The following is a 25,453-nucleotide window of genomic DNA, read 5'->3' on the forward strand; positions in this document are numbered from 1 at the left end:
GTGCCCATTTTCTTTATTTTCTAATATGTTGTACCAAATCTGATAACAAAAGCAACTGTTCCCATTCACCCCCAAATAGATAAGTGGTTAGAAGATATGAGAAATTTCAAACTCTTCATAACTATAAATAAATCCACTCAAAAATCCTAATAATAAAAAAATAAAACAAAACAAACTCACATCCAGTAAATTGCCAAAAAGACCAAAAGATAGAAAGTATGAACAAGAGGTTGAGTAAAAAGGTATTTGCACAGATACATTTTGGGTGAAGTTGTAATTGATTCAAGTCATCTGATAGGCAATTTGAAATTATGCTTATAATCTGATGAAAATGTTCATCCCCTGTAGGTGTCATAGATAAGAGAGCTGACCTCAAAACCAATGACATCTAGATTCAAGTTCTGTTCTGACATATGCCCATATGACTCACAGTTACTCAATATTAACAATGCACTAGACAAAACTCTAACATTATAAATTGCAGATGAGACTCCAATCATTGGGATAGAATTGTTTCCTTACCTAGGAATTCCCTTTCTAATGAAATCACAGGTCCAGCTTCTATCTCTATCCTGTTCTTCGACCTAGAGATCTTAAGATTAGGCATAGACCCTGACCCCAAAGAGATGAAAATCAAAAAAGAAAATTCATCTTAATAGGAGGGAGGAAGCTAAAGGGAAGAGAAATTTGTTGTTGATGTTGTTTACTGTAAAATTTTAATTACGATAATTTTAAAAATCTAAAATGTACAGTTATTCACATATAAACAAACAGGGTTTTTTTTTATTTTTTTTTTAAGGTAGTGGAATGAATCTATATGAACTCTCAAGGGCATGATGGCACTTACAACTTTTAGGTTATTTTCTTCTTTCTCTAGTGGCACTAAATGGAGAAGAAGGGAATTACGACTGTCATACAAACAGAAGAGAAAAGGTCCACTGCTAGTATCCTCTGTAATGGACGCCTACTCATATGACAATAAAATGCTGGTAGACCACAGGGATAGTTCCCCTGTGTGCATGCTCTTGAAAGGAAAAGTATGGCCTGCCTTGATGGTAGCTGCTTTTAAGTCTTTAAAACTGTCCTCCTTCCAGTATTTATTCTGAGTGTGCATTCTGTGCAGCTGGGAAATGTTTCTCATCAGTGAACATGTCTAAAATACTTAGGGGAGAGCAGCTGAAAGTCTTTGAGGTAACTAAAAACGCAGTCACTTCTCTCAGAGCCAGTGTCAGGTGCCACTTGCTGATTCTTAATATGCTGATTTAGCTTCCCACTGTGATAGGAGCAAGTACTGAGAAATGTCAGATGAGGACAAGAGACTAATATTTAGCAAAGAGAAATCTGATAATGCTATCCCAGCAACACTGAGCAATCCAGACTTTTCTGGCCTGGTCCTTGATATGGCTTCTATGAATACTGACCAGTTGTGCCCTATATCTAGGATCAATTAAATAATTCCTCAAATGGGTAAAATCTCCAAAGATTGACTGACTTTGCTTTCCATAATTAATAACATCTGATAAATAATTCTTCTTGAAATGGGCAGGATGGCAAATGCATTTAGATACTATAGACTTTAGGAAGAGACAAAATGTTAAGATTTCCTGCCAACTTTTTTATACACTCCTATTAAATATAAATTTAGCTGCCCTCCATGCTTCACCTTCTCCTATTATAATGAATTACTGGTGTGTCTATAGTAGTAACTATAATTAGACATTTCTTCTTTCTCCTTGATTTATATAAGGGTCTGGTATTTTTTATTATATTCTATGCCCTGAATTTCTTACTATTTTTAATTGTTTGGTTTTAGTTAAGCTTTCTGTATGCTTCTGAACAGAACAATTGTGACTGACCCAATTAGTTCCACACTCCTGCCTGCAAGTAATGTTTAAGAGAGGGGTGAAATTCAGGTCTTGAAGGCAGATAACTGAACAATAACTATGTCAATGGTTCTTTTTTTAAAAGTTGTTTTAAAGTATCACCCCCCACACACACACTAACTATCAAAAAAGACTACAGCACAGAATATCATCAGTCTCCCAAATTAAGTTTAGAACCAGTGAGGGCTATCTAAATCAATGTTGTGTTTTTCTTCTTATTGTAGTATGAATCAATAAATATGTAGGTCCTGTGTTTTTTAATTTAAAATAAAGTAGACAACAGGCATTTTGATCTGCCTCTATTGCCTACTGCATGTACTCAAATCCAAATCCTTACATCAATATATTGAATGAATAATTGGGCTTCATGGTCTCAATAAATAGTGAGCCTTTCTTACTAAGTGGATGTGTAAGAGAATGGGAGTCACCAAATGCTAATGATGCAGCAATCAAACATCTTTCCAAATACAGACAATGCAGGCCATGTCCAGAGAAGCTAATTATTACTTTTTTTGTTGCAAATTCTCACTAGTTAGGGTACAGACAACGCTTCTTTGTTAAATTGTTCAATGAATTCTGAGCATCTCATTTCATCCCACCATCAAACCTGAACAAAAAGATGCTGGCTTTTGTGCATTAGTGAAGGTCATCTACAACTATCATTCAGATTCTAGAAATTTTAATAGACATCTATGATTTCTCAGGTCAAAAGAGTGAAATCTTATGATATCTCAAAGGTCTGTAATTCTGTCCCCCAAAAAGCAAAAATCTTCAGATAAAAGAAAGAAGTTTTGGCATTTTTTTGAAAGAATTTAAAATTATACCCTATAACTATGGAAAAGTCATAAAATTCACAATTTTATTCTGTTAGCTTTAAAAATAATAATAAAATAAACTTTAAAAATCATATTGAACTCAAAGCAAACTAGTTGACACTTATAGAAGAATTATCTTATTTGTTCAATTACTAATCTTATTATGTATAAAAAGCCTTGTGAGAAAGAGGTTTAATTTATTTATTAAGTCTATTAGCTTTATTGGAAAACAAAAAAATCTTAGATTTTTTTGCTAAAATATGTTATATAACATGCAAAAATCTTACTTTTTAAGGTCAAAAGCACAGATATTTACAAAATCTATTATTATTTTAACAAGAAGGAGAAACTATGTGCTTTTTTGCTCTTAAAGATAACATTTAATGGTCATGGGATTTGATCTAAAAGGCAATATCTTTATATGGGGGAAAAAGATTTCATCCAGACAATTTTAGTACTATTACTGATGGTGTTTTGCTATAATGTTGTTAAATATCAACTTAGATATTTGTCTTTCAGTAAATTAGAAAAATAAACTCATTAGAGTATCTCAGTTCTTTGAGAATTCTGGTTAATAGAGGATTGTAAATCAACAAACATGGCATGTATTAAACATTTACATTGTGGAATGTTAAGTATTCATGAGTATAAATATAAAGATTATTGGACCAAGAAAGAGAAAGCACACTAAAGACATATAATTTTCAAACACCTGATTTGAAGAAATTATTCATTTTAGATTGTTATACTTCAGTGAATAGTTCAGTGAATAAACTCTAAAATTTGCTGAGGAAGAACTCACTAAGAATATTTTTAGCCAAGAAGAAGAACAATAATGAAACAAAACTATAGTTGAATGATCAGTGTTTCCTTTTTTGGATCCATCATATATTAAGAGGTATTATGTCTAAAAATGTCTGAAAAAAAGATTCTAATGACACTAATAAGCAAAATGTTGGAGAAGGAGATTTTCTTACAAATGTAAATTGAAGAATAATAGCTGAAATGGACACTGGATTATATTTCATCCAAACTCCTTTACAATAGAACAATTCTTTCTATAAAACAGGAGAATAGTGACATCAGGGAATGCTTACACCTTTAAAAGATGGAGTCTTATGAAAGTCAATTCAATTCAAAAAAGATGTGTGCAAAGCACCAATTCTAAAGCATCAGATATACAAAAGTGAAAACCAGCACATTATAGGACTTATTGCTCAAGGAGCTTAACACAAATGGGGATATGAAATACAAGTATTTTATAATCTAGAAGCTTATAATTCAGAGTGTTAAAACACCACAACCCCAGATAAGTGAGCAGTTACTAGTCAAGTTAGGTGAAAGAAAGAGAAGCTAATAATCCACTTTGGCTCAACAAAAACTTTTCATACTCCCTCTCTTTCTATTCCATCTTCCACCTTAATTTCACGATTCTATTAATTCTGCCTTCAAAGTATATTCTTCATCCATCCACCCTAAGTTCATGCTACTTCTTACATCCTAGTCTAACTCTTCATTATTATTCCCATGGGCAATCTTAATATACTCATAACTCATCTTCTTTCCTTCAGTTCATTTCTCTTCAATATATCCTGATGAAATACACACAAATCTGATTTTTTTTAACTTTCCTACTCAAAACTCTCTTCATGTTACTCCCCAACTCTCAAATACAAACTTTTCTGGTGGGAATGTAAGGTCTTTCATGTATTAGTAACATCCTATCCTCTCAAGTTTATTTTAGATTATTCCCTTGCGTATACTTGCATCCAAACTGTAGAGAAAACTTTTTTCCCCAAATTTTATCTGGAGTACTCCCACTCAATAAGATTAATTATGCTTCCCCAAATAAGTTTTTTGGATATCTGAAAACAACTATCACCTCATGAATCTTGTTAAAGGTTAATGTTTACATGTATTTTAACCTTTTTGAGACATTATTTTTCAGATTCTTCACAATTATGGTCACGTTTTCTTATAAATACATTAATTTGATAGTATCCCTCCTAAAATAAGGGGGCCAGAGAACATAATACCCCATATGTGTTTTGGTTAACAAACACCATATTAGAACTGGATTTTTCTTGAAATGAAATCTGTCTTCTATTAATGAAACCTACATTTTTCTTACCTTCCATAGAATTTCTGATAAATAACTGATTTATGTTGAATTTGGAACCAGCAAAACTCCCAGATCTTTCTCATATATTAAAACCACTTCTTAAAAAAAATTAAACCCCACTTCTTCCCTATCTTGGATAAATATAAAGTTTTTAGCCTCAATACATGACTGTGGTAAAAGACCACAATTAATTTCATCTGCCTGCTTTGGGCTGTCAGTTCATCCAAACAGACTTTTTTGAACCTGGATTCTTTCATCCAACAGAAAGCAATCCTAAGACTGGAATCATATACTACTTCACTGCTTTAGCTATCTCCCTTGGGTTTCTGTAATCTGATAATTTGATATTATTTCTATATTATTATCCAAATTATTGATAGAATGTTGAAATGTGGTCAGTTACAGTGGTAATTTTGACATAAAGCTTTGGAGCTAAACTGATTGTTTTGGATAAGATGTCTATCTCATTTTGTGAAACTATATGTGTTATAAGGAAAGTTTTTAAATTGTATATAAATGAGACATTATGAAGTGGTATAATAATCTTAATCACATTTTATAGATAATTCTATCACTGTTTGCCCTCACAAGTAGCATTGAAGACAATGTGTTTAAGTGTAAGGCAAAATTGTCCTATTTCTAATATTCAAAAAGCCAAAGGTAGTTGAGAACTGTCATATAAGCTGCTTAATTTTTTAATCTCAGAAAGAAGAAAAAAATCCCCCCTTATAAAGAATTTGAGGATAGATTATATTTTTAAAACTCTAAAGATTACTTAGCTACATAAGTTCTTTGTAAAATTACTGGTAAATATAATCAAATAAGATGAAGTTCACTACTCAAAGCCCCAGGAACTACTACTATATTACACATCATTTAGCACAACAACAACAACCAAAAAAATGTTCTCATTTATGGTATAATATTGAATTACAAAATGCAGATCCACACTGACTTGAAATGTGTGCAAATGAATATTTTGTTTCATGGTCAAATTCTTTATGAAATCCTAACAAAAATATCTAAAACATTGATATTTTGTAAGAAACCACTCTGGGAACCATCACATCATGTTGGCCAGATGAGTGATGATAACTTGTTATTTACTGGCCTTCTTTTTCTATTCAAGCAGACACATTATGCTGTTGTATCACTTAAAAAAAAATGACAAGCCGTGACATAGATGGCAGTAAATCCTCTCTCTATATATATACATCTTCTTGTTGAATATGAGTCATCATTATTTATTATTTGACACCTGAACCTGAGTTTTCTGAGAAAAGACAGGATAAACAATCAGAAGCATTAAAATCTGTTGCTTGAACATTCCCCTCATGCCATATTATATAACAGTTTTAACTTTTCAAAGAAAGAACTAAAGAGTTAATAAATTCATAGAATGCCTGAATTCATTTTGCATTCCAAATTCATTTTGAAAAAATGATAAGGCTGTGGAATCCTGCAGTTGAGGTAGCAATTCCCCCTCTTTTTTGGTGCTTTTAACAGGGTCTTGATGGCCCCACTTAACCATTAATGTAAGGGACTAGAGACAATGGAGACATTCAGCAACTGAATTGTATTTCAGTATTTTGACAATAGCTGTGAGCATTCCTGACTGATAAGATGGATGATTTGGCACCTGTAAACTGTAACTGTATCTCATTGTAACTTTTTTCATGTGTTTAAGGAAGCAACATTCAATCTATAGCTTTTTCCAACATAAACCTGAACTTATTATATTGCTAGAAATTACTAAAAAGTTCTTAGATGTCCCATATGATTCTGGGTTTGATTTTGTTTGGGAAGAGGTCATGGGAGTTGTAATTATTTTAAACATAGCCATTTAATATACAACTGCTATTTTAAAAAATCCTTAGATGCAAAATTGTTGGCGGAAACATTGATTCTCCTCCATGACTCTTGGCCAGATGTTTATCAAAGTAGCTTAACCAAAGTAGCTTGGTCAACATGCTATAAAAAGATTTAGAAAAATATTCAGAAAGAACTAAAATATTAGAAATAAAAATAGGTCTATCATGAAAGGTTATTTTTCTTTTTTAATCTAGATCTTTGATTCCATATATTTTATGAATTCCTTTATGAAAACAAACAATGTATTTGGTCTTATAAAGTTGTCAAAGACAAAAACAAAGATGTTGCATGATTTGCCATGATCTCATGACTGGTCAGTATAAGTGGCAGACTTGAACACAAAGCTACCTGCCTCCAACACTGACTGTTTTTACTACAATATGTTCTCCCTCTTCAAGAAAGATCATCAGTTATTGATTCTGGAGCAAGATTTAAGGTGTGGTTTGTAACTAGATTAAAAACAAAAAAACAAAACAAAACAAAACAAAAACGTTTTCTAAAAAAAAAATGTTATGAGGACAAAAGATGGGTTTAAGTTAAAATAGGATAAGTTGGATAAGATATAATACTTGACTGTAAATATCATAAAAAGCAAGAATGAACTGTTCCATCTCTAAAGATTTTAGAATATGTTATTGGTTTTCCTGGGTAGTTTGGAAATGTATATCCCTAACAAAAGCATTCTCTTTCTCTTTCTCTCTCTCTCTCTCTCTCTCTCTCTCTCTCTCTCTCTCTCTCTCTCTCTCTCTCTCTCTCTCTCTCTCTCTCTCTCTCTCTCTCTCTCTCTCTCTCTCTCCCTTCCTCCCTCCCTGCCTCCCTCCCTCTCTCCCTCCCTCTCTCTCTCTCGCTCTCTTTCACACACACACACACATACACACACACACACGAATAAATAAATGTTAGCTTAAGATCTTAAGGTTCCTTCTAGCTTTATGATTTCACCATGCTTTAATTATGTTAGCCAAGTAGTATTTATTTCGTATAATCAAGCTACATTTTCAGTTTATATCACCAAAAGTTAGATAAGAAATAAAGGCAGAAGAATTACTAGTCTTTCATTCATCCTAACCTATAGAACAATTTGTATAATTCCCAAACATTTGGAAAAGGACTACCTTACTCTTTCTGTAGACTACAGAAATGACTTCTAGTCATTAACTAGAAGTAGAAGTTAAAGTTGCAATTCAGGGAGAATTTAGTATTTTACTTCTGTGAAGGAAATTAAGGGTCCTAGTGGATAGTACCAAATTTGGAGTCTGGAAGCCCTGACCTTGAATCCCATTTTGAATACTTATTAGTTAGTCAAATAACTTTACCATATTCACTTTCAGTTTCATCTGTAAAATAGGAATCAAAATTAGTATCTGCCTCGCAGAGTTGTTATAAGGGTCAAATGAAATAATATAAATAAGTTTAATATTATATAAGGGGTTTGCCAATATGATTTACATAATGCCACATACTTCCAATTAATTAAAATTATAGAACTGAATATATCTGATGCTTTTAAAATTGGACATTCTTTTCTTTTTGATGGGCAAAATGGTTAAGGAGGAGTTAAATGGGTCATGAAGAAAAAGGCAATACCAACACATGTAAGCGAAAAAATAAATAATGTGGTAGGATAAAATTCTATCTATTTTCTCTACTTCCCTCCTTACTCATCTTACTCTTAACTTAAAATAAATTTATTTTATTTATTTACTTTGTTTATGTGAACTCATTTTGTTGGTCAGAGACTATACTTCCTTTCCATCCAGCCAACAACTAGAATTTCAAAGGTCTAATCATTTTACATAGCTTGGTATTTTCCCTGCTTTTAGATGTGTACATGAGATTCCTACCATCCCTATCCACCACTTTCTAAGAATGATGTGACAATCTGTTGACCTTTGGTTTTATTCTTAATCTTTTGAATCCCTCTTACCAAAATTCTATTACCTGACCACACCTCCCCTATATTCACTGAATTTTCTTTTTTGAATATAAATTTCTTTAAGACAAGGGCAGCCTTATTTTTTTTATTTGAAACTCTAGTTCTTAGTATAGTGTCAATCATATTGTAGCTGATTAAACACTTATAGCTTGATAGATATACAGATGTGCATATCTAACATATATCCAGATGCCATTATGTATGTAAATGACATTTTCTATTTAAAGGAGGCATTTGATGTTTCCATCATAAACAGCATATATGTATAAATGTGCATATATATTACAGTATATCATATGTAAATATGTATAAAATAAAGCATATTATATATATAAATATGACCATCTATATACACATATATATAGATGTTCCCAATTCATACTTATGATTAAAAATGTGTCTTCCATTTTCATGAAGAATGTACACTTAAATAATATGGAATTGATTTTTACCCCAAAAGAAAGAATCAATTTAAAGAGGAATTTCATTTTGGAAGAAAAGTCTGTGAATATTGAAATTATATTAAACTAGAAAGGAATAATTTTTAAAATCTTTACAGTAAGGATTCTTAATCTGAGATCTGTAATTTATTTTTGTTCCTGTAATTTATTTCCTTTGTAATCATTTATATTTTATTGTATGCTTTTAAAAAATATCATCCTGAAAAGAAGTCCATGGGTTTACCAGATTGCCATGAAACAAAAAAGAAAAAAGAAAAAGGAAAAGAAAAAAAAAAACTGTTAGAAAAATGTCAAATGTAGGTGGGAAAATATAGATTTTCACCCAAAACAAGTAATCTAGATGATCAATAGAAACATTAAATGCTTATAAAAGAGTTTCAGTTATTTTTTTTACCTCTACATCCTGCAAATAGTTGAGCAATGATATTGAAGTAAAAAAGCAAGGGTGTATGAAAATTTTCAAAGCTTCATAATGGATGCATTAATTTTTAATTAAAGTTACCCTTGCAACCTGAGGGAAACAAGTAAAGCTATAATTGGAAAAAGTCACCACCAGTATTTGTTTATGATAACCTTCCCCCAATTTTGCTTCAGCAAAGCGCCTAGAGACCTTCATTTACTCAGTGCAGTCCCTTAGCAAGGCTGATATGTGAACAATGAGGCGCCTGATGTCATTCACTGCTGTCTCACAGGAGCCGTCGCTGGAGGACCAGTGCTTTTATTGCATCAGTCTCCCTTCTGGAATTGTTCATTAACACTTGCAGACATTTCAGCCTAGCTTAGTAGTGTCTGGTAATATATGTGGAGAAGTCAAAGTTCCTTTTCTCTGGCCACAGAGACTTTGAAGGTCCGCTGTTACTTCTAAAGGAAAATTGTACATGGGTCATACAGTATTTAAATTGAGAAGACTTTTCAGAAATGAGACATTTTGAAAACTATGCCAAATTCAATCAATCAATCAATCAATAAGTAAACATTTATTAAGAGCCCATGGTATGCCAGACATTATTTTATTCTTAGGATCTGTAGGAGAGGCTGCTTAGTTTGAGTAATGGAAAGCCAACCCTGGCATAATGAAGATATGGGTACAAATCCTAACAACTTCTCCATGACCCCTGGCAATTCTCCAAACCCTTAAATTGTGGAAATATTAAAAAAAAAGTTCCTTGTGCAGAGTTCCCTGCAAGAATAAAATCCCCCATATTTTGGGTGCCCCAATAGTTTTAGTGAAGGTTTAAGTTTTGATAACTTTATTTAATAACAACAACAATAAAACTAACATGTATTGAATGCCTGTTAAGTGAAAGGCACTATTCTGAGTACTTTACAATTATTATCTTATATAGATCTCACAACAACCCTGGGAGGTGAGCACCATTATCATTCCCATTTTATAGAGAAGGAAATTGAAGCAAATTAGAGGTAGAGTGATTTGCCAAGGGGTCATACAATTAATAAGGCCAAATAGTTCAGGTATTTCTGACTCCAGGTCTAGTGTTATTTTTATTCATTATTATTATTTTGCCAGACAATTGGGATTAAGTGACTTGCCCAAAGTCACACAGCTAGTGAGTGTTAAGTGTCTGAGGCTGCATTTGAACTCAGGTCCTCCTGACTCGAGGGCAGGTGCTCTAGCTATCTACTTGCCATCTGGCCCCAGGTCTGTTGTTCTATCCACTATTTCATTTCCACTCAAATATCTATTTAATCCTGAAATGGAAAGTTTTAGTATAAAAGAATATGCAGCAGAATCTTACATATTTCCATTGAATCTACTTCTGAAGATAGTTGACAAGGCAGGTAAATGTAGCAGGACACAAAAGTGTATATAGAATATATCAAGATATATGCTGAAACAGGGATATTAAATGCTTTTAGTAAAGGGAAGAGGGCCAAGTTCAAGCAGATAAATAAGGAAAATCACAGAGATAATTTAAGGATTTTTTTTGCATAGTAGATAAAAATGCTGCCAAAAAAGGGAAACAATGTTGAAATATATGTGTGTTTATATTTACGTATCTATAGGTATATACCTATATCCATATCCATCTTGATATGTCTGTGACAATCATAAATTTAGAGACGTCTCCACTTCAAATGTTCATATGGACTATTTGTGCCCAATCTGTGCTTATATTGGTCTAATCAGCCACAGTTGAGTAATGTCATTTTAGTTCTTTTCAGGAACTGAGATTCCTGCACTGATATTTCTATCCCATCTAACTTAGTAGCACTTTTTAAAGTAGATTTAGTTCACTTCCTCAATAAATAGTAAGATTTAATCCAATCTCTTATACCCACTTTATGTGTAGGACTGTTTGAGATGGAAACAATCCTAGGGTCACAGAACTGAACTAGACTCCAGGAGATGTAGGTTCAGTTCTCAGCTCTATTATCTACCAGCTTCATGCCCATCAGCAATCACAAAACCACTCTTGAGTTCTTTAAAAATAGGATAATGATACATTACTTAATTCAGGACTGTTGTGAAGAAAGCCTCTGTAAGCTTTAAAATACTATATAAATGTGAGCTATTACTATAGTACTGCAAAGGCACTGTAAGAGCTTTAATTTCCTCCTGCATCAAAGGAAGATTAAATCATTTTGAGCATAGCTTAAGTTCATTTTTATTCTTAGAAAATGAGTAATCCTAATATAGTATGTTTAGATTGTGAGAGTTCTTAATCTGAAACCCACAAGAAATGTGGGAAGATTGGAGGGGGTGGAAATGTCCTGTGAATTTTGATGTAGGAAAAAAATGTATTTTTATTTCTATTAACTTTAGGTTGAAATTAAGCATTTCCTTTGATTATAAATTTTAAAAACATATATGATTAGAAGAAGTCCATAGGGTTCACTAGTCTACTCAAACAGTTTATGACAGAACAATGATTAAAAACAACTTTTTAAGGGGAACTCTATGTTAACCAGAATATTTAATAACCCCACTGCCCAACCATTCTATATAAATCAAATTCATTGTAAACTGTTTGTTTTTTATTCTATATTATGCCTCCCCTCCTCAGCCTATCCCAAAGAATTCTATTTAGTTTTTAATATGTAGCACCAGGCTATACAACCTTTGAGTGCTCAATAATATTTGTTTCCCTCTTAATTCAGAGGTATTGAGGTTTTTTTTTTTTTTTTAATGTCACCAACCTCTCCTATTTGTGTATGATTAAAAATACCATCTTATAATTAATTAAAATAGAGCACCAATGAATCAGTTCATTAAAGTGTCCCTTGTCTTTGACTTTTTTTTTCTATTTTCATTCTTTAAAATGGCTTTAACATCCAATAATTCTCTCTCCTTTCCTCCTTCCCCAGTCTGTATGTCTGTCTGTCTGTCTCTTTCTCTCTCTCTCTCTATCTCTCTCTCTCTCTCTCTCTCTCTCTCTCTCACACACACACACACACACACACACACACACACACACCTGGAAATGTGTGTGTGTATACACACAATGTGGCAAATAACATTTAAGTCAATTACTATACCTTTAATGAAAATAACCATCACCTATTATATATATATATTGACTCTCTTCAAACTCCCTTCCCCAACAGATTCCATGTAGATCCAGTGTTTTCAGAGTTTAGAGGATAGGAAGGTGCAATGTCTTATTACTTAAATAACCAAAAATACTTGAACAACTATTTGTTTTAGAGAAATAAACTTTCATTCATGTAATAAACATTGTAGAGGGCCACAGATAGTGGGGGAACTCTGGGTAAGGTATAAGACCTTCAGCCCAGAAGGAACCTGTTGACAATGTCTAGTTTGGCTCCCCATCTTCCTTTGGTGCCTCTCACCCTTCCTGAGAAGTCAAGGAGGGTATGATCACCTGTGTTCTACTTGAAGCAAGTGATACTTACAGTAAAGAAGTATTTATATATCAATGGCAGGGTGCTTATAGCTAACCCATGCACAGTGTGTTGTGGTGATGTGATGCTACTATAGTTAGCACTTGTTCAGTGTGCTGTGGTGATGTGGTGTTGTAATGATTCTATAGTTGGCACATGCTCAGTGTGCTATAGTGATGTAATTGTACTAAGGTATTTAGGAACTGAGAGGACTTGAAATAAAGGGACTCCATCTTTGACCATCCTCTTGGGTCTCCTGCCTTATCACTCCTCCACTAAGAGGAAGGACTCGGGCTGGTCCTGAGATCCTCCAGAGACCTAGTCAGGTTGGTATATTTTGGCACCCCAATTTGGGTGCTGTAGAAAGCACACTATAAAACATATATAAATCTTTAAAAGGAAGTTAAACTCAAACTTTCAAGTTTTATTTACATTCTCCAAATCATGAGCAATAACGATTGGCCTACTTCAGTTGTGATTATTCAAAGGTTTGTTTGTGTTTTTTTTTTATTGGTATCCCCCATCTTCTTTTAAAAATTACATTATGAATAACTACCTAACATACAGAAAAGTAAATCAACTCATGAGTCTATGTCCAACATAAATCCATAAGGAAAAAAAATTAATATGCTACATAGTAAATACCTTAGATAAAGATTTACAAAGTTGAATATACCTCCTTTGATCTTCTGATTTAATGTGAAAATTTTTAAATTATCAAAAACAGAAGAAAACAAATCAATTCAGTTTAAACTCACCACCAAAGCTTCGGATCTGTTGCTTAGTAATTTTTCAATGTCCCTGGCTGCAATTTCCACCAGCTGACGCGCATTGTTGGGTTCTACAGTATACAAGTCTTTGTATTTCACATAAATCTGGGTAAAGATAAAATAAAGAGAATTGAGAAAAATAATATTATCACAGATGTGCTCATTTAGTTAATAAACTAATCATTTTGGCAAGTGAAGGCAATCTTTATTGTAGCCCTCACTTTCTTCTTTTACCTAACTTTAACTTTGATTTAAATCAAGGACTATTTTTTTTAAGTCAAACAATGAAGATTTAAACTACTACACCCCAGATCAAAATGCATGTTTCTTTTATTGTTGCTGTTGTTTCCTTTTTCTTTAAGCTAGATATATTCAAAGTTGTTCTGGAGAGAAGCTAGATTCTCAGTGTGTGAGGAAAAGGAAATCCCTCATGCCTCCAACAGATGGCTTGCACATGCATGGCTAAATCTGCTTTTGGAGCCAATGCCTGGTAGTGCTTTTACTGTCTTGGGCAAAGTGAATCTAGGCACACATACAAAAACGGGTCCAACACCCTTTCTGGGCAAAATTCCAATGTTCTGTTTTCCTGCTACCAGTCTTTTCACTCTGATCTTGACTGGATTTTGAGATTACAAGGAAATTTTTTTTAAATAAAGGGATATGGTGATGATAAAGCAAATTTTTATATGATTTGTTGTCAGATTGATAAATCTATGTTTTGATTTTTTCCAATAGTTTATTTCATTCTTAGTGTTAAGATTATTAGACTCAGTCATATTATGAGTTAACATATTCTGATTTTAAATTTAAATCTAAATCTTCTAATGTAGACTAGTTAATTAAGTTGTGTAACTTAAGTCAGTTAGACAAATTCAATAGATTCATTATTTTTTTTCAATAGCATGGTGCTTATAGCTAACACTTGCACAGTGTGCTGTGGTGCAAGCTATTGAATTGGATCATGGATCCTAGTAAAATTCAAAAAAAAAAAAAAAAGGAGATACAGTTAAGTGATTTAATCTCAATCCATCCCAAAATTCTCCATATGTTTTAGTCTGACTTTTGAAGGATCTTACTCCAAACTTAAAGGACTCACAGAAGACTGAGATATATGAACTACCAAGTATTTTCTAGAAATTTCCATGCAAAAGGCATGATATGGGCATTTAGAACACTAGGTCAGGTTCAAATAAAAAGGGATACTGCAAGCATATATTGACTTAGAAAATCACAGATTCACATTATCATTATGTTTTCCAATTACATTTTAATCTGCTTCAGATCTCACATGGGAGTTCTGTGATTACAGGGCTGTGAGTTGATAATCTCTCAGATGACAAGAAACACAACTGTCACCTTAAGAGAATGCTGCCAAGAAGGGCGTACCCAGGTAATTTCTTGTACATGTCTCACACTTTTCAAGCTCACTTCATCCTTCCCCACTCTACTGAGGAAATATAGCCAACATGGGTTTCTAATGTTTATTTTAAGTATCTTCAAGGTTGAGAACTTAACTGCACAAAGCTAAACAATGCAATGTCAATGACTTTCATTTACTGTGAACTACACAAGAGGAACAAATGTAGAAGGGTATGGGCATACAATACTTACTATTTAAATATACCAGATAAAACATGGCTCCATCCTCCCATAGGGTTTGAAGAAAAGGAGAGTTACATTTAAGTTCAACTATCAGTGCAAAGCATTAAGGCTAATGTTGAAGAAAAGATTTATGGTTGCTTCAGCTGCTTTAGATACCCACAAGATCAATCTCATTTAATTTTATTCTCCTTTTGCAACATGAGATAGTTGGCCTGTGGGTTTTCTTCCCTTTCCTTTTTCTCCTGTGTTTCTCCACCTGCCAGTGGCTGCTGGAGCTCTAATTCAGACCTATAGAATGGATCTCTTCATGTGAGAGGATGATGATGATACAAGGAGACTGAGAGGCAGTTGCTGTTCTCTGATCTCTCTCCTGAGAGGCAGTTGCATTGTCTGACCACTCTCCTCTTCCTTCTTGCCTCCAATTTATTTCATTCCCAATCCACAAGGAACATCTGCTTCAGCAAAGGCTGCTTTACAACTCCTTCAAGTGTAATGATTCACAGCTATGGAGACTCTCAGAGAATTGACCTGACCCTTCACCCAGACATGGTCCTTAACATTCCTGTACCTGTTATTTGGATTTTGATAATACAGTGATCCTTAGTAATATTTTTTTTATATTTTTTTCTTTTAAAAATGGATATGTATTTAAAATAATACAATGGCACATATTATACTTTTCTGACATAATAAATGTTTTCAACTCTGTAGTCTCATCATATCTGTTATGTGAGGTTAAGCCATCAATACCTTTGGAGGGATGGGTTAATGAGATTGCTGTCCAAGTTCTGTTCAAGTTCTGATTCTAGTGTGAAGCACTGGAATCATATTCTCAGTTATGCATGATGGCAAATTATTTTTATATTAATATCATTACCCAAACATGATTGCAATTGCTACCTACTTGTTTTCTAAATCACAGATATTTCACCACCACAGATATTTCTCTTGTTTCTCAGTGGCCAAAATGATTTTCATTATGCACTATTACACTCTCTCTCTCTCTCTCTCTCTCTCTCTCTCTCTCTCTCTCTCTCTCACACACACACACACACACACACACACACACACACACACACACTCCCTCTTCCTTTCCCTCCCCACCCTGCTCTCTCCCCTTCTCTGTGTCTGGCTCTCTCTGTGTCTGTCTCTTTCTTTCTTTCTATCTGTCTGTCTTTGTCTTTCTCTGTCTTTTTCTTTCAATTTCACTGTATCCCTGTTACTGTTTGGATAAACAGTAAAGTTTATAAAGTTCCTCTATTTGACTTATAAAGCCCTTTACAACCTTTCCCTGACCCATCTTTCTAGCTTCACTATATATTTCTTCCCTTCTCACACTTTGCAGTCCAGGAAAACTGATCTCTCTCTACTTTGCTCATAGTATTATAACATTTGTATTTGTGCTTTCCATTTGGGCAATCCTCTAAGGCTGGAATGCATTCTTTCTTCATCTCTGCCTCATAGGTAAAAAAAAAAGGGCTTCTATGACCATCAGCTTTATCACTACCTTCTCCATAGTCTCCATAGTCCAAAAGACTCTCCATAGTCTTTTCCAATTCCTTGGATTCCTTCACCTGAACTACCTTGTATTTAGTTATTTTGTCTTTACATTTTCTTTGCATTTTGTCCATATTTGCTTATACAGGTACTTGATTCACTAAAATGTAAACTCTTTGGGTTTAGAGAGTATTTCATCCCTTACATTTAAATAAGTGAATGAATGAAGCATTTATTAAGTGCTTCTTATATTCAAAGACTAGTGATTCTAATATGAAAATAATACAGTCTCTACATTCAAGAACACAAATGGAAAGTTTCAGCTACAAATAAGATGGAAAAATCCCATGGTTCTTAGATCTTCATATCAAATGAGTTATATGTAAAAGTAAGGAGCAAAGTTTCTAGTACATTATAAGCACTAAATAAATGTGTATTTTCTTTCTTCCCTTTTCTTCCTTGAGTACAATACCAAAGCCCCTTGATAGTTTCTTATGATAAACCATATTTTAAACCATTTGATGGCAAGAATTTTCTTTTCTAGGTCTTCAGTAATTTTGGTTATAGTGCTCACAGGAACAACTGTCATAGTGCACCTTCACAGATTTGCTTCCTAGGATCACATTTGTATCCCCAGTACAGTGTCAGGCACATAGTAAGAGCTTAATAAATGCTTTTTGAGAGGCTGATTCAAGAAATTCTAAATTTTCTACCTATCATAAAACATGAGATGTTTAGGGTGAAGCTTTGTGTTGTTTTAAAGGATATTTACCATATTTCCATTCCTTGGTGACCACCATATAAACTAAATTACTTGGGGCAAATAATTTTTAACCTCCCTCAGCCTCACTTTCCTCATTTATAAAATGGGAGTCTTGGACTTGATGGCTTTTGAGGTCCCTTGCAGTTTCAGATCAATGATCCTATGAGCCAAGATAAGCTTAAGATTGAAATATTAATTGTACTTCAATATGTAAAGGATATGTAATTTCATTGGTGTGATCATCTTTTGCAATAATAGTTGGGAATATAATATGGTGGGGAAAGAGTTAGATTTGTAGATGCAGGCTTTAACTTTGAATCCTGGCTGACTACCTCCAAAAATATAGGCTTCCCAGATTATCAGAGGAGGAAGTAAATTGCTTAAATAGTCCCATTTCAGAAAAAGAAATAGAACAAGCTATTAATCAACTCCCTAAAAAAAAAAAAAATCCCTGGAACCAGATGGATTTACATGTGAATTCTATCAAACATTCAAAGAACAATTAGTGCCAATGCTTTATGAACTATTTGAAAAAATAGGGAATGAAGGAGTCCTAACAAATTCCTTTTATGACACAGACATGGTACTAATACCTAAACCAGGTAGGTTGAAAACAGAGAAAGAAAATTATAGACCAATCTCCCTAATGAATATTGATTCTAAAATCTTAAATAAGATATTAGCAAAAAGTCTACAGAAAATCATCCCCAGGATAATACACCACGATCAAGAAGGATTTATACCAGGAGAGCAGGGCTGGTTCAATATTAGGAAAACTATCAGTATAATTGGCCATATTAATAATCAAATTAACAAAAACCATATGATTATCTCAATAAATGCAGAAAAAGCATTTGATAAAATCCAACATCCATTCCTATTAAAAATTCTTGAGAGCATAGGAATAAATGGACTTTTCCTTAAAATAATCAGTAGCATCTATTTAAAACCAGCAGTAAGCATCATATGTAATGGGAACAAACTGCAACCATTCCCAATAAGATCAGGAGTGAAACAAGGTTGCCCACTATTACCATTACTATTTAATATTGTATTAGAAATGCTAGCTTTGGCAATAAGAGTTGAGAAAGAGATTAAAGGAATAAGAATAGGCAATGAAGAAATCAAATTATCACTCTTTGCTGATGATATGATGGTATACTTAGAGAACCCCAGAGATTCTACTAAAAAGTTATTAGAAACAATCCACACCTTTAGCAAAGTTGCAGGATACAAAATAAACCCATATAAGTCATAAGCATTCTTATATATCACTAACAAAACCCAACTGTTAGAGTTACAAAGAGAAATTCCATTTAAACTAACTACTGATTGTATAAAATATTTAGGAATCTATCTGCCAAAGGAAAATCAGAAACTTTATGAGCAAAACTACAAAACACTTTCCACACAAATTAAGTCTGATCTAACCAACTGGAAAAATATTAAATGCTCTTGAATTGGGCAAGCAAATATAATAAAGATGACAATACTACCTAATCTATTTATTTAGCACTATACCAATCAGACTCCCAAAAAAACTATTTTTATGACCTAGAAAAAATAACAACAAAGTTCATATGGAAAAACAAAAGCTCAAGAATTTCAAGGGAATTAATGAAAAAAAAAATCAAATGAAGGTGGCTTAGCTGTATCAGATCTAAAATTATATTATAAAGCAGCGGTTACTAAAACAATCTGGTATTGGCTAAGAAATAGACTAGTTGATCAATCAAATAGGTTAGGTTCAAAGAACACATTATTTGACAAAAATTGCTGGGAAAATTGAAAATTAGCATGGCAGAAACTAAGCATTGACCCACACTTAACACCATACACCAAGATAAGGTCAAAATGGGTTCATGACCTAGGCATAAAGAAAGATATTATAAATAAATTGGAAAAATATAGGATAGTTTACCTCTCAGACCTGTGGAAGAAGAAGGAATTTATGACCTAAGAAGAACTAGAGATCACTATTGACCACAAAATAGAAAATTTTATTGATATCAAATTGAAAAGTTTTTATACAAACAAAACTAATGCAGACAAGATTAGAAGGGAAACAATAAATTAGGAAAACATTTTTATAGTCAAAGGTTCTGATAAAGGCCTCATTCCCAAAATATATAGAGAATTGACTCTAATTTACAAGAAATCAAGCCATTCTCCAATTGATAAATGGTCAAAGGATCTGAACAGACAATTCTCAGATGAAGAAATTAAAACTATTTCTAGCCATATGAAAATATGCTCCAAATCATTATTAATAAGAGAAATGAAAATTAAGACAACTCTGAGATACCACTACATACCTGTCAGATTGGCTAGAATGACAGGGAAAGATAATGCGAAATGTTGGAGGGGATGTGGGAAAAACAGGGACACTGATACATTGTTGGTGGAATTGTGAACACATCCAACCATTCTGGAGAACAATTTGGAACTATGCTCAAAAGGTATCAAACTGTGCATACCCTTTGATCCAGCAGTGTTTCTACTGGGCTTATACCCCAAAGAAGGGAAAGGGACCTGTTTGTGCCAAAATGTTTGTGGCAGCCCTGTTTGTAGTGGCTAGAAGCTGGAAAATGAATGGATGCCCATCAATTGGAGAATGGTTGAGTAAATTGTGGTATATGAATGTTATGGAATATTACTGTTATGGAATATTACTGTTCTGTAAGAAATGACCAGCAGGATGAATATAGAGAGGACTGGCGAGACTTACATGAACTGATGCTAAGTGAAATGAGCAGAACCAGGAGATCATTATATACCTCAACAATGATACTGTATGAGGATGCATTCTGATGGAAGTGGATTTCTTTGACAAAGAGATCTAACTCAGTTTCAATTGATCAAGGATGGACAGAAGCAACTACACCCAAAGAAAGAACACTGGAAAATGAATGTAAACTATTTGCATTTTTGTTTTTCTTCCTGGGTTATTTATACCTTCTGAATCCAATTCTCCCTGTGCAACAAGAGAACTGTTCGGTTCTATACACATATATTGTATTTAGGATATACTGTAACCTATTTAATATGTATAGGGCTGCTTGCCATCTGGGGGAGGGGGTGGAGGGAAGAAGAGAAAAAATTGGAACAGAAGTGAGTGCAAGGGATAATGTAAAAAATTACCCTGGCATGGGTTCTATCAATAAAAAGTTATTTTAAAAAAAAGAAAAAAATAATTAAAAAAAAAAAAACACTTTGAATCCGGACTGTGCCATTTCCTATACCCCTTACCTTGGGCAGACCATTGAACTTTTCTGAGCTGTAGTTTCCCACCTATATATTGAGGATAGTAGATGAACTTGATGGTTCCTTCCAGCTCAAAATCTGTAATATGATCAAATCTCTTCCTTTAATTTTTTAATTTACACAAAACTATTTACATACTCATATTTCTCTTTTTAACTGATACATTTTCTCAAATAAACCTGATTTCCTACTCTAGTCAAAATTGCAAGACAATGCAATTTCCTGAGCAATTAATTTTTCAAAATGTCTTACCAGGATTTGGTAGCTTTAAAATGGTTTTATTGGTGAATTATATGAGCTCAGTATATTTATAGTACTCTCCCACATAGCATAGCCTGTCGATATCATCTCACTCATAGTGCTGAACCCCCAGATCATGTTTCCTAGTTACAAAACATTTCGAAGATCTATACCCTTAAAACTACAATCCATAGTCCTCGACTAATGTTCAAGTTTTGTTTGAGGACACAAATAATTAAAAACTAAGACATTTAATGAAACAATATGATGAAGAAAATTCAGACAAAATATCTCCCTTATAAACCTGGGGCATATTGCCAAAATGCAGTCAGTATCAGTGGAGGAAAAAGATACATAAAGAGGTCAAAGAAGGAAGTATGCACATGGGGAAATGTATAGAGGTGTGGCTAAGGTACCTGTGAGGAGGAGGTATTTATGGCTCCAATATTACCTAGCTAAAAGATTCCTGAACTCTGCAGGCTGACCTTGTTATCACTGCTTTGCCATAAGAAACAAGAGCCTTTATTATTGAAGAGGTTTGACGCAAGTTGAAAAAGGTACCATGGGAGTCTGGAAGGTCAGAGGTTTCCCAAAAGAAAGAACTTTCCCATCTTATAAATGGGATATGAATTTTTATGGCTGAAATATGCATATTATGTATACTCGGGAGGATGGAGAGATTAAATTTGCCAAATTCATAGAATTTCATTAGAGCTACAGAAATTGCATTGTACCATCTGCATTTTTATTTTATATAACCTCTATTCTTTTCTTTTCTCAATTTTCTTGGTTTAAGAAGATAAGGAAATAATCTTTGATATTTCTGTTCTTTTAGAAGCAACACCACACACAAAAATCTCTTACTTCACTTATTGATATAATTTAAATCATCAAAGTTTGGGGTGGAATTGAATACTGGTTGTATGAAAATATAAATATTAGTTTATACTTTAAAACTATGGAGTAGTTTAATAATTAAAAATCATTATTGAATAAGTAATATTGTAAGCCTCTACACAAGACGTTGTATGAAAGACAAACAAAAGAAGGAAAGTAAGTGTGGCTGAGCAGCAAACATCATGGTTCAGTGGGTAGAATATGAAACTTAAAATTAGGAAGATCTAAGTTCAAATCTGAGCTCATTTGCTAGACCCTGCATACGACACTCTCTCTACCTCTATTTCTTTAACTGTAAACTATAGATAATGACAGCACCTATCTCCAGGTTGATATGAAGATAAAATGAGTTAAAAACCCCTCACTGCAATCTGACATACAAAAGTGCATGCAAAAAAATCACATATTATCCTTCTCCTTCTCTCATTTCCTTGCTTTCAAGAAATCTGATCAGGCATTTAGAATTGGAAGGAAATTCTGAGGCCATCTAGTCTGACTTTCTTTTTAATTTTATTTAAATAGGTGATTAAAAATAGAATTTCAGAGACGTTAAATGAGTTACTTCCATGGATGTAAACATAGGTTCTCTGTATCCAGAGCAAAGATCTTTCTATAATACTGCATAGGGAGAAATATTTTGAGCTTTCTGGTTTTACAATGTCCATGGCTTGGTACCTCTGCTACTTAATTTTACAATTGCACTACAATTTTTTCTCCATGTAGTACTACTTTGATTTATTTTCTCATAGATGTTCTAGACAAAATAAACTAATACCCTGTATATAAGAGTTATAATCATCATTTTCTTCAGGTCTTCCATTGATGTATCTTCCTCTATTTCTTCTATAATATGATGTATTACAAATCTACAAATGTGACTTTGAATGAATAAATTATTTTGTCTGCTATACATACCCAAATTAGCTATAACATACGAAAAGAGACACTATCTGCATTGAATTGACAAATAGATGTATACATAGAATAATATATGTTTACTTGTGTATATGCGTATATATATGTAATATGTAATATGTATATACATATACACAAATAGGTGATAATATTGTTGCATATTTAAAAGGAATAGCAAGTTGTGCATAGTAGATTTGCAATTTCATGTACAATCATCTTTTTATTGTACTATGTTATAGAAATGCTTGTTTTATTACATAATTTAAAAAATAAAATTAAAAAAAGAGAAATGTCCCACTGACATGAATAATATTTAAGATCATGGTTGTTCTTATAAAAAATAGAATAAAGAAATTGATCATCTCTGCCATAAATCTGTATGCCAAGGATGAAATAGAATACTCTGTCTGCAGAATGTCCATTTTACTTCTGTTGCTGGGGCACAATGACCTCTTCCAGTCCTGGTCACCAGAGCTAACCTGGCCAATCCCTGCCAATTGAGAGTTTGGGACCTGAGGAGGGGTGATATAGGTGGAGGTAACAGCTATGGGGTCAGCTCCTCTGATCCTCTTAAATAGTCCATTCTGGTCATTTGAAATAAGGTCAAGGGAAGGACCACAGTGACTGAGAATTCTCCTTCATTCTCAAAGGACAGCTAAACAGCCCTGGACTTTCCAAGTACCTAGGAAGAGGGATCTACTGAAAAGGTTTGGCAAAAGGCCAGTGGTCTTCCTCAAAAAATAGATTTAGTGAAAATCCTATGTAGAAAATGCTTTATATAATGGCTTCAGTAGGTCACTAAGTTACTTAAAAGGAGCATGACAGTGAATGGACTGACTGGGGATGTTGGCCTTGGGCCAGGTTAGGAAACAGGGAAAGTCACAGTTTAATGGTTGAGGACAATGCTGGGGACCTTTAAGAAACTATGGAGTATTTGGGAAAGCAGGAAGAAGCAGGCCCCAATACATTCTCTTCAGAAGCCCAGTCCCAGTTATACTTCTAAAGTCTATTGATAGTATGCTTATAATTTTATAATAGTAAGAAAATTATCTTGTAATAATAAATTATATTATGGAATTAAATATTTTTCTCCCTCCAAATATCTATTCATAGGACTTTCCTAATATGGTTTTGGAAAGAAAACCTGAATTCAAATATTGCCTTAGACTAGACATTTACTAGGCATGTGACTCTGAACAAGCCATTTCAGCTCCATTTGCCTTAAAGCATTGGAGAAAGAGATTGGCAAACCATGTTAGTGCCTTTGACAAGAAAATCCCATGAACCGTATTAGTATACTATGATCCATAGGATCACAAAGAGATGGACACGACTGAAAAACAATTCAGTATGGTTTACTTGCATTCTTTTTGATCACTGTATGGCATCAAATGATGGCAAGAAAAATTCTGATCACTGAAAGTAATTACAAATATCCTCTCTCTATATTTTCTGTCAAACATCTCTTAAAGAAAAAATAAATTAAAGGTTTGATCAGGAATACCTGTCCATAACATATCCTTTGTGACTGGGAGTAATTATTAATTATCGATTGCTCTTTGTCATATGTTGACAATAGATATATAGATACATAGTTCTTGTTGTTCAATCATTTCAGTTATATCATAATCTATGATTCCTTTCTTTTGGACAAAGATACCAGAGTGGCTTGCCATTTCCTTTTCCAGCTCATTTTAGGAATGATGAGGAAACTGAGGCAAACAAGATTGACTTAGCCAGGGTCACACAACTAGTATCTGTACTGATTTGAACTCAAATTTTCTTGAGTCCAGGCCCAGCACTCTATCCACTGTGTCACCTAGCAGTCATATATAATTACATTTAATTCCCCTACAAATTGATCCCAAAGCATGTTTCTAGTAAACTGTTTCCCCAAGGATGGGACATGAAAAATGACTCATCAACTTGAACACTGAGACCTAAGTGGAACAAGCATCTGGGGTACACAAATGTAGCAATTGATTGCTGGCTCCAGGCTCAGTTTGTTCTTTTAGTTCTTTAGGGAGCTGGGGGAGTCCTGGAGAGGGGAATTTGGTGGGGGGGTCCTGTGACTAGTTTTTAAACCAAAAAGCAAGGGGGGAAAGTGGATGAATTTGTGCTAGGAGCAGCTTGAGAATATCAGGTTCAGGAATTGATCATAGAGGCTGAAACTAATATTCTTGAGCTTTATTCCTTCTAGAACAGAGGGAGCCTGGATCCTAATCTGAGATTCAAAGGATAGGTCTGTGGACCTTACAAAGGATCTGTAAACTCAGAGAAGAAAACATACACACACACATATATATATATATAGCTTTGGTTTTCTTTGTACTCCTGTATAATTTATTTTATGCATTTAAAAACACTATTATACAAACCAACCACAAGAGAAAATATTGGTCAAAAAACTGAGAAAAGACATCCATTCCCAAGACTTCTTTAAGAGAAAAGACAGGACCCCCCACCAAATTCCCCTCTCCAGGACTCCCCCAGCTCCCCAAAGAACTAAAAGAACAAACTGAGCCTGGAGTCAGCAATCAATTGTCACATTT

At 33.6% G+C, this 25,453-nt stretch overlaps 1 protein-coding gene across 4 annotated transcripts in view; it reads right to left on the reverse strand.

Annotated features, from left to right (window-relative positions):
• CACNA2D1 (calcium voltage-gated channel auxiliary subunit alpha2delta 1) overlaps positions 1-25,453 on the reverse strand; it is a 688,069-nt gene that overhangs the window by 506,442 nt on the left and 156,174 nt on the right. For all 4 annotated transcript variants that reach the window (XM_051961631.1, XM_051961630.1, XM_051961629.1 and 1 more), the window contains exon 3: positions 13,712-13,828. In XM_051961631.1, the coding sequence (XP_051817591.1) occupies positions 13,712-13,828 (117 nt within the window). The remainder of the gene's footprint in view (positions 1-13,711; positions 13,829-25,453) is intronic.

The sequence above is a fragment of the Antechinus flavipes genome, chromosome 5 (genome assembly GCF_016432865.1).
Source record: "Antechinus flavipes isolate AdamAnt ecotype Samford, QLD, Australia chromosome 5, AdamAnt_v2, whole genome shotgun sequence".
NCBI classification, from domain to species: Eukaryota; Metazoa; Chordata; class Mammalia; order Dasyuromorphia; family Dasyuridae; genus Antechinus; species Antechinus flavipes.